The sequence below is a fragment of the Rhinichthys klamathensis genome, unplaced genomic scaffold, assembly GCF_029890125.1.
Source record: "Rhinichthys klamathensis goyatoka isolate OS25496 unplaced genomic scaffold, OSU_Roscu_1.1 h1tg000090l_1, whole genome shotgun sequence".
Lineage (NCBI taxonomy): Eukaryota > Metazoa > Chordata > Actinopteri > Cypriniformes > Leuciscidae > Rhinichthys > Rhinichthys klamathensis.
Window position 1 is genome coordinate 7055928 of NW_026606629.1, and position 16093 is coordinate 7072020.

The 16093-nt window shown below is 36.4% G+C and overlaps 1 protein-coding gene across 2 annotated transcripts in view; it reads right to left on the minus strand.

The window, feature by feature from the left end:
- Positions 1–146: 146 nt before the first annotated feature.
- epc2 (enhancer of polycomb homolog 2 (Drosophila)) overlaps positions 147–16093 on the minus strand; it is a 41983-nt gene continuing 26036 nt past the window's right edge. The window contains exons 2-14 of one of the 2 annotated variants that reach the window (XM_056252029.1): positions 15441–15600; positions 15167–15312; positions 12401–12607; positions 11630–11778; positions 8493–8622; positions 8182–8391; positions 7299–7382; positions 6343–6482; positions 5833–6134; positions 3499–3620; positions 3236–3374; positions 2712–2991; positions 147–610 (exon numbers count right to left, since the gene is read on the minus strand). In XM_056252029.1, the coding sequence (XP_056108004.1) occupies positions 538–610; positions 2712–2991; positions 3236–3374; positions 3499–3620; positions 5833–6134; positions 6343–6482; positions 7299–7382; positions 8182–8391; positions 8493–8622; positions 11630–11778; positions 12401–12607; positions 15167–15312; positions 15441–15600 (2142 nt within the window). In that variant the 3' untranslated portion in view covers positions 147–537. Of the gene's footprint in view, positions 611–2711; positions 2992–3231; positions 3375–3498; positions 3621–5832; positions 6135–6342; positions 6483–7298; positions 7383–8181; positions 8392–8492; positions 8623–11629; positions 11779–12400; positions 12608–15166; positions 15313–15440; positions 15601–16093 lie in introns of both variants that reach the window. The other variant, XM_056252030.1, reaches the window with a different exon arrangement.

The following is a 16093-nucleotide window of genomic DNA, read 5'->3' on the forward strand; positions in this document are numbered from 1 at the left end:
AGGTGGCAAAAAAAAAAAAAAAAAACCAATGAAATACGGTCAACATCTCAAGAGGGAAGATCATCACTTGTAAAATGGCACATTTCTTCATCCGTGAAACCGAAATTCTCTTTCCTCTAAAGAAAAAAAGGCACAAAAGCATGGTATACTAGCTATGTCTGCATTTTGTGGTCACAACATTGGATTTATTTGTACGAGATACAAAAATGTAAACATTGCAAAATAAATAGTTAAAACAAGTGATGCAGGACCTATATTCATGCTCATGATCCCAACATGAACTAATGCACTTGTCTTGCTTGCATTTTCAAGTGCAAAAGCATGATGACAAAAAAAATCTAGGATTCAAGTAACAGAAATGACAGACTAATGATACAAATATACTATTTTACAAGGTAGTGATAATTCCCAATTTTACAAAATGTACACTTATAATATTGACAAATTTCTCTTAATATTTTGATATGCTGCTTTTGGGTATAGGTCCGTGTAGAAGCGCACAGATCTCAGCACTGAAGTCTTTGTGTTTCTGATGGGCTATGTGACCTCCATGGCGACTGTGGTCTCTGATAATCCGTTGAGAGCCAGCCTCTCTGGTTCGTGATTCTCCCTGCAAGATCAATACAAATATAGAATTTAAAGTTTTCATTTTCATTTTAAATAAATTCAAAGATATAAGACACTATCGTTCAAAAGTTTGGGGTTAGCAAGACTTTGTTTCTTAGGAACAATACTTCAGGGTCCGCACACATTTTTACCAATATATTTCCATGACTTTTGAGGCAAATATTCACAACATAATGTTCCATGAAAGTCTATACACATAAAAAAAAAAAAAAAGAATAAAATGTATTTTTTTCAGTGCCGTCAATCTATTTTATAATCGCACCTAACATTTTTATATATATTTTTATATTGAAATGATTTCACATTTGATCTCCAAATTAATAGAAACAACATAAAGACAGTAGCCTATATTTAAAATATTTGTTTAATGGCATTTTTTTTTTTTGAAAGGCCAGTATTACAAATACCAATACTGCTACTGATGTCTCTATGAAATGTTTTTTTCTTCTCAATTTTAGCCATTAATTATATAGGTATAATTGAAAGCTATCAATTTTAACATGTATTAGGCTTTAAAAAACTTTTTAATTTAAGTAAAATAAAAACAATCTCCACATAAACCCATTATAATAAATGTCACATTTACCTGTGCCCTTCAATATATCAGGGCTCAATTTTTTCTATTGGCCCAGTCAGACCGGTTCAGATTTTTACTTGCCCTGTCAAAATGCACAAAAAGTTATTGTTTTCATTGTTTTTGACCCATGTAACCTTGCAAACAGTGCTTTAAGAATTTCAAAAATTGAATAAAGTTATCAAGCACTTCACATTCTTCACTGCATAATTTATAAATTAAATCTAGATTAATCCTTTTTAATGCTACAGAAGTTATTCAGTCAAGAACAGTGATTATGGTTCATGACACGGATCTGATACACATTTCCTCACAACTCTTTACGTTAATTTAAGACTTGAATAAAAACGGGCTTTTGGCATAATTTTGTGTTTTCAAGAGCTGTCTGAAGCGGCTTTCTGTGCGCATGAGTCGTGTGTGTCACACAGATGTGCGCCAGCACTGCATTCTCTTTTGTGTCTTATCGCACTTGAAAAGATTAAAAGCATTTGCATGAATAAGAGCGTGATCATATAATGTAATGCTAGCCAAAGGATGACGAGAAAAAAAATCAATGCTGAAAAAACTAATCGCATGCATTAACATGTTAATTTTGACAGCACTACTTTTTATAGACTTCATTTTATTACAATTATCTCACCTAAGTCCTAGTCGTTTGCTCACTCTATGTATTTGTGTTTTTTGTGCAACCACTTACACACAGCACAAGGAAGCTTGATTTCAAATTTTGAACTGATTTTACAAACAGTCAGTAAAATAAGAACAATTATAAAACAGATAGTTCCAGTACTGGATTCTGATTGGTTGAGTCACGTTCAAAGCTGCTGTAAATTACTCTACAAACATTTTTTTGTTACTGTGTGTTTATTTTGTGAATAAAATAATATAAAATAAATATTTTTATGGACTAACCGTAATAAGCCCTGTGAAGCAGTGGTTTATAGTGAATTTAGAACGATCCACGTCATGCCTCACAACGCCCCCCTTAGCTTAAATTACAAGCAGTAGCACAAATAAATACAGTAGAATAAAGATACAAATTAATGAGTTCCTGTCCGGAGATATTCAACTCGGTGAAGAAAGTACACAGATACTTTTTGGGGATTTCTAGGCATTTTTACTTTTTAAAAATGCAACGAGTTTGGAGGTATGATATTAACACCACAAGGTAAACATTGTCATAATTCATCAGCAGTAGTTCATAAGTAATTGCTTGGCATAAATGTGTGTTTTTTATTGAATGTGAACTTCTCTGAAAATGCGAGCCTGTAGAAAGTGCAAAAGCACCATGTTTTGACTTTGAAATATACAGCACTCATGAACAGGTTTTTATATATATATATATATATATATATATATATATATACACACACATCTCCTTTTGTAGTCCGAAAGTAATACATAAATATAGATACTTGAATTCATTTTTCACCCTCCCCCCAAACATAAAAAAAAAAAGAAAAAAGAAAAACAATTGTAAAGTGAATAAGTGCCGTTTCAGGTTTCAGACCTGGCGATGTCGATGGCACTAGTGGGGGTGACTTTGGGTACCCGGTCCAGACTGCTAGCAACACTGGCCAGCTTTAAGGCTGAGGGTGAAGGGGCACACAGACGTGCACTGTGGTGTGTGTGGGCAGGAGACACAGCGCTCACTGTACTCAGGTGCCCGTGGCCGTGAGGCAGAGACTGAGGCACGGGCAGCTGAAGGCCAGATGCACTCGTCATCCGTACTAAAGAGCCTGACTCGCCACCACCTGCAGAACGGTTCAATTTGGCTTGTCTAAAACTTCCTGCAAGAGACAAAAATAACAAATCAAATCAACAAATCAAATCAATTGATATTGTCATGTAAATGTCCAAAAAATAAGTTTTCAGTCACAGTTTTGCTATGATTCCCCAATAAGTTCTATAAAGCAGTTTATGGCTTTATTTTTTTTTTTTTAAATGTATTTTAATATATTACTGCCATATTTTCATATTAAGATTATTTTATATTTCAATGCCTCTGCTCAATTCCCAATGAGCTGCACATGCCTGAATTAGAAAGGATGCCATTGACACTTGCAATCTGGGGCCTGTTTTCATTGTTGGGAGTGTTGACCACAGCAGAGGCAGCAAAGTGTGCACTAGCCGAGTCCAGAGTCTTAGACATGCAGTCAGATGAGGCCGTGTTCTGTAAAAGAAATTATTTTTTACTTCTTAAATAAATAAAAAAATAATGACTTCGTAATTATTACAGAATAGAGTAAGAGTGAGGATTAGCCCCATGATGCCTGACATTGTGTGGATATACTCACGGGCAGGGGCTTGTGGGGTTCTGGTGCTGTCGAGTTCTGCTGGAGTTCTTGCTGCTGTAACTGTTTGTGCATCTGAACCAGCTGCTGCTGATGGGAGTGAAACTGCTCTTCTGTGAATCCACCTGCACATGTAAGAACATGGGTGTAAATGTGATGTTCTACAAATGTAAGGCTCTAAACCAGCAATTTTAAATTCCCCCCACTAGGTGCCAGTAAAGGAACTTCTTTTGAAAAAAAAAAAAAAACTTTTATTCAGTTAGGATGCATTAAATTTACCAAATTGTAAATACGTTTATTATGTTACAAAATATTACTATTTAAAATACATGCTGTTCATTTGACCTTTCTATTTAAAGAATCCTGAAAAGTGCATAACGGTTTCCACAAAGAATATTAAGCAGCACAACTGTTTTCAATAGTGACAATAAGAAATGATACTTGAGCATCAAACAGGCATGTGATCAGCTAAAGACAAAGAAGAAGGAAAACCTGACCCCCCAACCCCTCTGCACAATTATTATTAAAAAAAATATATACTATTGTACTGTAAAATTAGTATTTAATAATCATAATAATAAATTACATTATAATACAATTTTATAATAAAAGTAGGGCTGTCAAATGATTAATCACGATTAATCACATCCAAAATAAAAGTTTGTGTTTACATAATATATGTGGGTGCACTGTGTATAATTATTTTGTATATATATATATAAATACACACACATGCATGTATATTTAAGAAAAAATATTATTTATATATAAAATATTTATATATAATATAAATTATATATAAATCTATATACAGTATATACATGAAAATATTTCTTAAATATATACAAGCATGTGTGTGTATTTATATATATAAAATAATTATACACAGTGCACCCACATATATTATGTAAACAAAAACTTTTATTTTGGATGTGATTAATCACGATTAATCATTTGACAGCCCTAAATAAAAGTATTAATTTTTATTATTGTTATCAAAAACAATAATAATCATTATTATTTTATTTTAATAACAGTAAAATTACAATAGCAACATTTATGTTTGCCTTAATTTCTTTGCTTTCAAACATTAAACTGAGCTTTTATTTTGGCGGAAAACCTCAGGATGCCCCTAACTCTTCTCTTTTTCTTGACAATAACAGATTTATAAACGATTCTCATTATGAATTTGGGAAGATGGTTGGTGCACATTGCGTTCCCTACTGCAAATTATAAGCGATTATAAGAACAGCATTCGCAAAGTAGCATTTACTGTGAATCAAAACTGAAAATGAACACAGTGCTGTGCTTTGGCTTTACTCTGAATTATGCAGCGCATCAAGGAAAGGCAGTAGGAAAATACAGAAATCTGTATAAATACAGAAGAAGACAAATCACATCCCTGATTAAATCAGCATATTTCAGCTTTTCCATAACATTTTTAAATTTACATGTTAAAACATTAAAATAGAAGTTATTTTAAACTGTAATAATATTTAATTTGACTGTTTTTACTGTACTTATGATCAAATAAATGCAGCCTTGGTGAGCATAAGAGACTTCTTTCAAAAGCATTAATAAATATTACAGACCCCAAACTTTTAAACGGTAATGTTGTACATGTGCAATACTAATAACACTGCACTCAGCCCTTCAACGTAAAGACACGCAATGTTGCTTGTTTAATAACACAGTGCTTCAAGCATAGCTCACCTCAAGTAAACACTGAGTAAATAGGGCTCCTCAACTTATTTTTGTTTTCTAGATTATTATTACATCTCAACAGGTAAACATAACTCAAAACCAACTAGCATACTTCAAAGGGTTAGTATTCATCATCAAATTCTGCAGTACTGAAAAAGCCACAGTGGTACTGTGCACATGAGCTGGCGTATCGCAATGGCTTATATCTTTGCCTGAATATACATTACCAGGTAAGCTATTTTCATAAATACATTTGACAGAATAAGACACAATTGAATGTGTGCCTAAATGATGCCAGTTCAAGTTTATAAAAGAAATGTAGCTGAATAATGAGCAGCAAAAAAAATCTTAAATGTGCTCTGCATATGGACTGCAGTCTGCTAATAGACAACCACTGAGAGCCATTGAACTCTCTGCTGAGTTTTATGCATAGAATGCTATTTTGTATCAGACAGTGCAGCAATTTCATCAAAATCAATCGGCAGGCCACATTAAAAATGATTGACAGGCTGAATTTGTTGAAAAACCCTAGAGTAAACTGACAGATTGAAAGGCACAATGGAGAACGCCTATGCGGGTGAATGAAATTCAGTTGATTGACCTTCTGAATCCTGTTCAGCTCAGACGCCTCACCTGACACACTGTTAGAGAGAGGCGTCCCTCCACCTTTTTCCACCTGCGGAGTCCCTTTCTTGTCCTCACTCCTCGAGTTGTCCTGTAGCGGCCGAGGGCGGAAAAACTTCCACCTGCAGGCCTGGATGTCATTCAGGAGCTGAGTCAGTGAGCAATCAGGAGTTGATTTGAAGATATGAGAGTATGTGTTTGTGTGGACGGGGAGGTCAGGCACACTAGAGCCAGCGGAGGGATAAAACATGTCAGGGTCCAGGTGCCTGAGGGCACGGTCCAGTTCCGACGAGGTGCGATCAAAAACAACCCTGAAGGAAAACAACAGAGTGCTTTAGGATATTTGATACAATCTGACCTTCAGCGCTGATCATTAGGGAGTAGCCTCATCAACTTTTCGAATTTAATCTGAAGTAACAAAGAGCAGGGTCATAAATTCAAACCACACATCATCTATATTTGAGTACAAGAAACGATAAGATAAAAGGGGAAATGGGTAAATTGTAAATAGTGACACACCTGCCACCTCTGCCCACCCTCCTGTGTGCCACTGCAATACAGCGTTTCGGCACAGAGAGGGCGGTGAGACAGTTCCTCTGCCACAGCCGGTCCTGATCCGCCTGCTGCCAGTGAGGAGAGCAGCTCTGATCCACCAGTGGCTGAGGACACATAACACTTTTAACAATGGCAAAGGTAATGACCAATGCACCACAGAGCCAAATAATATGGTGCTCTGTCATTAATAAAGCAAGTATATCATACCCTATGGGCAGGAGGATTTAGTCACAATATTCAATATTGGTCATGCACTTTAATTTACATGCTTAAAAAAAAATAAAACACTGCCAGTGCCAGCACCTTCACACTGGTTGCGCAAGTTAAAAACAATGATCTGATGCAATTAACATTCTGTTCTCAAAAGTCCTCAAGCAGCATTTCCTTATGCTTACAAGTATTTAGAATAACAACATCCACTTATATAAATACAATTGTTACAAATAATGTAGAAAAAATATTGTGTTTATTTCAATTTTAAATACATTTTAAATGTTTAATGCAAGAAATGATCTACTTGACAACAACGGCTGGTTGAAATGATGGTAGAAAAAAGCCAGTGGTTCTCAATCAGGGGTCCAGGGCCCACTACAGGGCCTCGGCAGACAAAACAAGCCTTAAAATACGGTTTAAAAAAAAAAAAAAAAAAAAAAAAAAACATGGACAAATTTAATTATTTCAGTTACTTTTTCAATTTATAAAAACTACTATAGGAGTGTCCATGGATTAAAATAAGTTTGTAAGCAAAACAACAACTAGGGGGCCTTCAAATATTTTTGTGGCCAATGGGGCCCTTGAACTCAAAATGGTTGAGAATCACTGCTTTAAGCCATTTTAGTGCACCTTAAATATCAAGATATAAATATTCAGCTATATTGCCCAGCTCTTCAGCCAGCACTGATGTTCAGTCGGAAACTCACCGAGAGGTAACTGCAGCCAGCTTTCCTTCTAAAGGCGAAGTTTCCATCAGGATCGTTCTCTTCATCCGGCTCTGATGCTGGAGACTTTAGAAGAGAAAATAAGGAGAAATATATACCATTATATCTTCTGACAAAAATTATTTTAACGTCTTAAAGGAACACTCCACTTTTTTTGGAAATAGGCTAATTTTACAACTCCCCTTGAGTTAAACAGTTGAGTTTTACCGTTTTCGAATCCATTCAGCCGATCTCCGGGTTTGGCGGTACCACTTTTAGCATAGCTCATTGAATCGGATTAGACCATTAGCATCTCTCTCAAAAAAATGACCAAAGAGTTTCGATATTTTTCCTATTTAAAACTTAACTCTTCTGTAGTTACATTGTGTACTAAGACCGACGGAAAATGAAAGGTTGCGATTTTCTAGGCCGATATGGCTAGGAACTATACTCTCTTTCCTGCGTAATAATCAAGGAACTTTGCTGCCGTACCATGGGTTCAGCAGGCGCAATGATATTACGCAGCGCAAACACAAACTTAGTGCTTGATTTTCCTTAGTGCTTCATTTTCCGTCGGTCTTAGTACACGATGTAACTACAGAAGAGTCAAGTTTTAAATAGGAAAAATATCGAAACTCTTTGGTCATTTTTTTAAGAGAGATGCTAACGGTCTAATCCGATTCAATGAGCTATGCTAAAAGTGGTACCGCCAAACCCGGAGATCAGCTGAATGGATTCGAAAACGGTAAAACTCAACTGTTTAACTCTAGGGGAGTTGTAAAATTAGCCTATTTCCAAAAAAAGTGGAGTGTTCCTTTAAGTAAAACCTCAAAATATTTACATCATTACATTTACACGTGTAGTGAAACACTGATTGTATACTGACCAGTGGGTAATCCTCCTCTCCAGAGCTGTGGAAGTCGTACTGTTTAATGTCTGCCTTGATGATGGTCTGCTGTCGCTCTGGCCGACCAGGCTGCCGAAATGTATCAAGTTTGGGCCTCTTATTGTACTTCTTATGAGAACGCACAAAGTCAAAGTGAGGCTCAGGCTTGACTGTGAAGGGGTGGAGGTGTTTGGGCCCAGATTTGTATGACTGAAGGAAAGAGACAGAAGAAATGGTTTTATAATTATCACTGAGCACATTCAAGACATTTCACGCACACAGATCTTTTCCCTCCTACTGTTGGCCTTTACCTTCATTTTGCTCTCTGCCTTGTGCCGACTGCTCATGGGTAAGGATGTGGCTGCAGAGTAACTGGTTTTCTCTGCCAGAGGTACAGTGACTTCATTCAGAACCTCTCCTGAGAAGTCTCCAATTTGATATCTAATATACACAAAACAAGGAGGAACAATATGTAAAAACTAGGGATGCACCGGGACTGCGCTCGTGCACTTGTACATATAAAAATGCTCTAATACCAACAACCGATACCACGCAGCATGTACATTGTGTCCAGACAAAGAAACACAGACAACAGAGAGTATAAGGGGGATAAAAGAGAAAGCTGTCTATGAAATAAACGTATCTAATTAGTGAAATATTAAACAAAATATAGTAGGCTTGGGAGAAAAAATCAATTCACCTAGCTATCGCGTTTCTTTTTTTCTTTTTTAAAGATTTTAATATCGATTTTTTTTATTTATTATAAAATCGATATTAATTCAAATTAAATTGCTTTATTTTTGTCCTTCCTTATAGATGAGGTTGACAGAAGTTAGACACTTTCGTTCCAACAGAGGATGAAATGAGTAGTTATCTATGAGTGTTAAAGTGACGTGAGACTGAATGCACAGAAAAGCCCTCGCGCTACTCATATGCTGAGAGAGAGATAAGACACTAGAGCTCCACAATTACTCTTTAAAAGACTGATCTCGATTCAAACACCTACGCGATCTTCTTCCATTTCGTTTGTCTATTAAACCTTTAACAAAATCATATCGCAACATTCAAATCTGTCTTGGCGCTGCCGCTGACCCAGAGAGTAGTCATGAAACAGCAGTCTTTTCAACCTATTAGTATCATTATTTCCGTGATACAATAGTTCAAATTATCATAGAAGTACTTGGATAAAAGTTTAAAGTTCAAATATAAACACTGATGTCTACGATAGCGATCAAAACTGTTGATAGAAACTTGGCACAAATGAACGCATTTATCGATTACATTGTTTCGCCACAAGGTGGTAACAAGTGACTGTTAAAAAATGTATTTGTTATTGAATCATTTATTCAAGAGAATGTAGAATGATGCTTCTGAAATAAAAGTCAGATGATGTGATTCATTTTTTTTTGTAAATATGACTCATCTTATCCATCATGTACAGACTGTATAAATGTATGATTTAACTTTTACCCATGGTCTAGTGTTAAAAAACTACAACTACAATCGCAATATCGAATCGCAATTCTTAATAAAAAATAAATAAATAAAAATTAGCAATACATATCGTATCGGCACCCAAGTATTGTGATAGTATCGAGTTGAGAGATAGGTGTATCGTCCCAGCCCTAAAATATAGTAAGCCTATATAGCTGTGGTGCGTGAGCTGATAAGTGAAAAACGCGCAGTGGATTGAGTGTGCAGACGCGTTGTCGAGTGCATCCCTTTTTCACAGACGTCAGTGGAAGGTTTGTAGTTCGGTCAGATATGTAAATGGAAAAAAAGTAAAATGAGGCATGTATTACTAACTTTAACTGAAGAGAGAGAGAGAGAGAGAGAGAGAGAGAGAGAGAGAGAGAGAGAGAGAGAGAGAGAGAGAGAGAGAGAGAGAGAGAGAGAGAGAGAGAGAGAGAGAGAGAGAGAGAGAGAGAGAGAGAGAGAGAGAGCTGATAGTTCACTCAGCACACATGCATCATTTGGATTAAAATTAAATCGTATATGTAAGCAAAACATGAACTGTTACGTGATTTATGTATGACGAGTGGTTCCCTAGATTATTACAGTACGAATTGAATTGAATTCTCTTTCAAGTCTTGCGTTTGAACAGACAAATTCACAATTATGTAAAACGTCCGTCTTGGTGAGTATCCTGGTAAAAATAGTCAGTTATATCTTAATGAACGTAAACAAAGAAATTAATGTACAGTAGGGCAGGCTATATTGGATCAGTGCATTTGTTCTAAAGGGACAGCAGCCTAATAAATCTGCTGTTGTGTTACTGTTAATCAAACTACAAGAGACAAAAAAAATCCCTCTCTGCTATTGACAATTACTTTTGTAACCTTATAAAGATTCATCTATATTTAATTTATAGTGATGAATATGCAGTATTATTTCACATTTGATTATTTTATTCAAATGATGTACCTGAAAACTACTGTTAGACCTACCAGGAAAAAAAAAACAGCTGTTTATTTCATTTGTAGCCTTTCTTTGTTCTATTGTATTTATTTGTGCTATTTGTAATTAGATTTTTTGTTCTTATTTTATTAGTGACTGCTTGCTTGTCTTTAATGTTTTAAATTTACATTAATTAGGCTAGTAGTTTTTGCTGTATCAAAATTATAATAGAGAATTGTGATATTTCACTGGCATCTACACATTTGAACCTCTGACCCAATCCTTAGCACTGAAGCAGCTCTAAATATGTGCTGTGCAATTAAATGACAGATAATATATGATAGAGCAATAGAATGAACAGTGAAAGAAACAGAAGCTCATACAATACATTTTAATATGCTTAAGCATTTAAGCATGAAACCAACTGAAGGAAATATTTACTAAACAAATTAAGCCAACTAATATGATTCATATTCTTTTAGTTTCTCTACCCAATATATAAAAAAAAATTAAAATGCAGTGAAAATACAGGTATCGGTATCGTCAAGTACCAAAAATGAAAGTATCGGTATCGGACTCGTTCTGGAAAAAGTGGTATCGGTGCGAGAGAGAGGAGTCACTTTACATACAACAACCATTCTAGCTGTTAAGTAGTGTTTGAAAGCAGGCGTATATCAGAGGATACGTCTATCAGCGGATATATTAGGGATCCACTGATAGACGCCTGCTTTCAAATGCTCCTGTGTGTATCTATGTAAGCGCTTAGTGAAGACAACATGTTTTTGAAGCGTTGATCATTGTAGCCAATCACAGACATATATGTTGAGCATGTGAACAAAATGGCCAATCAGAAGCGTTTAAGAATCGTTCAACAGCGCTCAAAAAACTAGAGGGAAATGCTGGTATCATAACATTTAAAAAATGTCAGTACCGAAGTCGGTACTTTTGACAACACTTCTGTTAAGTTACACATAACAGTTTATTTATATAGAGTATGCAACAACAGACATTGTCTCAAAACAGCTGTATTAAAAGAGCAATGTTGACAAACCTTTTTTCAAACACCTCCAGTGTCAGATGCAGCAGCTCTCGTTTGCTCTTTTCTCTCTTCTTGATCATCTCCAGGATGCTCATGGTTCGGCTGAACTCTCTCCTCAGCTTCAGCATCTTTTCATAAGACGCCTCGTCATTCTTGCGATTCTACAGAGACAGCATAACAGAGAGACGGATGGTTCCGGTAGGTGTTCACACTTCTATTGAGGGGAAAATGTGATCTTTATTAGGGACGTGTGTGTGTGTGTGTCCATTTATATGTATGCATGTGTATGTATATATGTATATACATATACATAGCGTTGTAGGCTAACTGACAACTTCAGTGATCATAATGGCAGCACTCTTTGCTCATTTTCTGTATATAATATATATTTTCCATGCTGCTAACTACGTTGCAAAGTTTTCTGGATTGACAACCGTATTTAAATGCGTGATTGAATCTAAAAAAAGTGATAACCATAGCATTGCATGGAACAAAACAATCTGAAGCTGTATGTCAAATGATCTGTACATGAAGTCTTGGAATATGAATTTATGAATAAATATGATAAGCTAATATAAAAAACTGTTTCTTTGCATTTGTTTTGGATTTATTGTCCGTACTAGGGTTGCCGTTCACAGGTAGGGTACTTTGTCCTATGTGTGGACCATGTTCGTCTGCGTAAGTTTGATGCACAAATGTTTAAGGTAAAAAACAGTCCTGTCTGAATGCCCTCTAATAACGCTGTTTGAGGCATCCATGACAAAACACAGAGTGCATGCATACCTTCCTAGTCTGCATCTTCTCTGTGCGACGCCTGAAGGCCACGTAAGCATCATTGTTGGTGGAGCCATCCCTCTTCTCCTGCTTGATTTGTGGGATGAGCGACGGGCCCCGGCAGTTCTTCCTCTTCCTCACCCAGTAGTCATATACTGACTTTAAAAGGTAGTCATCTTCATTTAGCAGCAGCTTGGCCTCCTGAAGAGTGACCAACTACAAAATTATTGAGAGAGAGACAGAGGAATGTGTGTGAATAAAAATAAAATATGACCAGGTGTATTTTAGATCAGTTTTCAACTTGTGGATCACAACTCAAAAATAGGTCTCTGATAGTAGTGGGGTTGGGGGGTCATTAAAGAAATACGACTAGGACGTGACTTACTAGGTTTTAATTGCAATGATAAAATGATTTGTCAACTACAAAGTGTTTGTGTGATGAATTATTGCCTACTTGGAGCATTGATCATACTGTTGGGCCTATGTTGTTACACTACCGTTTAAAAGTTTGGTGTCACTAAGTATTTTTTTTAAATAAATAAATTATTTTATTCAAGCAAGGACACATTCAATTGATGGGGGAAAAACACTAAAGAAATGTATAATGTTACCAAAAAGTTAGGTATAGTAAATGCTGTTCTTTTAAAATTTCCAATAAAATATTAAATAGCACAGCTTATTGTCTTTAATAATAAGAAATGTTTCTTGAGAAGCAAATAAGGATATTAGAATGATTTCTGAAGGATCATGTGACACTGAAGACTAGAGTAATGGCTGCTGAAAATTGAGCTTTGATTTCACAAAATAAATTACTTTAAAATATAGTAAAATAGAAAACATTTATTTTAAACTGTAATAATATATTTTACAATATTACGGATGGGGGGGGGGGGGGGGGGGTTATTGTATTTTGACATTTTTGTTACTTTCATACAATTCTGGTACCATGTTGGGTCGCCACTTGATATCTCATGTAAAAAAAACTGAATCCTGAAGCAAAACCAGCTGAGAAGCACAGACTTAGGTATAATTAGGGATGTCCCGATCCGATCCACGTCATCGGTATCGTGCCGATACTGGCCCAGAACGCTAGATCGGAGGGGAGAAAAAATATATGATCCGATACCTATCCAACAATGCTTGAATATTAGCATTTCCCTTGCTGCGACATCCAGTTAAGCGGCGCAGCCTGCAGATTGGGCGGTATTAATGCCCATTTGGGCGGTTTTGCAATCTATTTTGCGGGCAAAAAATGGGTTTGGGCGGGTGGATAAAAATTGGTTTCGGATCAGTTCAGCGGGTTTTTGTAGCCGAAACACCGGCACTTCAGATCCTTCTTTCGGCGACCCTCTGTTCAGCAGGCAGCAGTCTCACTCACTCACTCACTCACATACACACACACCACACACACACATTACATCTCTGGCTGACGTGCCCCCTAAACTCACAACAGACACTCCCTCCCACTACCTTCGGTGTATTAAAAACACGGTTTTGCAATCTGTCTCAGTTTATAAACCGTAGGCTGTAAACTGTACACAAGATTTTGACGCATATCCAAGCAAGGGTTTGTGCGGAGTGTGGAGCGCACACTGCATGGCACGGAGGCGCGGGCGCGAACACTTGCGTTTTCCTATCAACAGTGGAAACAACTTAAAATAGTAAAAATACTCTATCATTTCTGGTCATACAGAAAATAACAATACATCATTCGCAACTATTTTTATTTGTGTAAACTCACAATAACAAGAAAACGTTGTGCTTTTGTAAAATAAAATAAAACAATCAGGCGCGCTTTCATGGTCTCCGTGAACTGGATCGCGTCTCAAAAATGAACTGAAACAAAATATAGCCTACCTATGTAGGCTAAAGCTTGAAATATCCACTTTTAAACAAACAAATTCGGAACGAAAGCAAACCGTCTGATTAATCCATAGCTATGAATTTCTCTCTAAAGGCGCATCCGCTTTACAGGGGAGATGGAGATATGTTTCCAGCCGACACTGATTTAGAAAACACTAGTATATTAATAAACAATTAAAATGCATCGTTATTTTTTCAGACACATTTATTATTATTAGCCTATAAATCACCTAGAGCCTAAATCAGCTCTCTGTATGGTTCCAGAGACATTCAGCACTGTGGAAAAAATAGGTTTCCAGGTTTGGCCTTAGAAAAGCAGTAAAATATAATTTTTTCCATATTAATTTGTGATTATTTTAAATGTTTAATAAAGGGGCAAAAAGTCATAAACAAAAATCTGAAAATACGTCAATATTTATTTTTTTGCGCAGCATTTGGCGTGTACAGTTCAAACTCAAATTTTGGTGTTCAACTTTGCATTTTAAAAATACAACAACTGTTCATTTTTCATTTTACGGGTTAAAAAAGTAAAAACGAATGGACACAAAAGTACACGGATCAATGGGTAATTTTAAAGCTTGTTAATTATTAACTTTAAACCTGTTGGTAGCTTAAGTACTGAAGTAGCCTACCTGTATTTTTATTTATTTATTTCTATTTTTTAGTAGTGTTTGAATAAAGGGTGGCAGTCTTTCATAATCAACTGTTGTTGTGGACTATATACTGGAGAAGGATTTGTTCTCCATTTGAGTGAGATATTTTTAGGTGGCTAATTGAGCAAAGTGCTTCATATATTTTATTAGTATTAGTTTAAAAAAATATCGGATTGATATCGGTATCGGCAAATACCCAAAGCTGCGGCATCGGTATCTGAAGTAAAAAAGTCCCTAGGTATAATGCAGTTGTTATTACCTGGTTGGTGCTGGCTTTCTCTAACCGGTCCATCATGGTCTCAAACTGCACAGGTCTGAGCTCCATCTTGCGGTTGAGTCTGTTCAGTAAAGTCTCGTCCTCTGAGTCCATATCATAGTCAGGCAGCTCGTTATCCAGACCCAGAGCTGGTGCAGAGTATAAGGGGTAAAGGTCAGATTGAGGTCAATTCTTTAAATTCAAATCATATTTTATGTGTATGTTTAAACCAAGAAATTGAAGCATCCAGTGGGGCTTGAGTAAGAACGTCACTCACGCTGGATGTGGATGAGCTGTTTGGGGATGCGGAACTCTCCTTTGTAAAGGCGGTCGTAATAGGTGATGTTACTCTCTGCCTCTGGCACAGGGATGACCATGCTCTCTTTCTTCTCCCTGAACACCTGCTGGGCAGAGATGGCCCTCTGGAGATGGTGCTCCTGAAACACCATGAGAGAGAGTGTGAGTAATGCTAATTCTGCATTGACAGAGTGGGTCAACTCAAATATGTGAACAGGTTACACCATATAAGCCAGAACAGTAAAGATTTTGCCACCTCATATAGCACAAAATATTACCATTAGCAAGTTAGTTAAAGGACAATTCCGGCGCAAAATGAACCTAGGGGTTAATAACACATGGGTACCGAGTCGACCTTTCTCTGGGATGTGTTTTCATGATAATCGAATGTACCCAGTTTTAGCTTGAACCACAGATTAGCTTATAACGCTAGTATATAGGTCATAGAGTAAGTACAAATAATCTTCCATCTTTGGAAAACAGTCTCGACCAGTCGAACCATGAACGCCAATTCACCTGAAAATATGGGGCCCCTTCTTCCCTTGCAGTTAGTCACCCATATATTTTAATAAACAGATATAATTCATGCATTTCCATGTAATTAGATTTCACAAACGTAATTCCTATCGACCA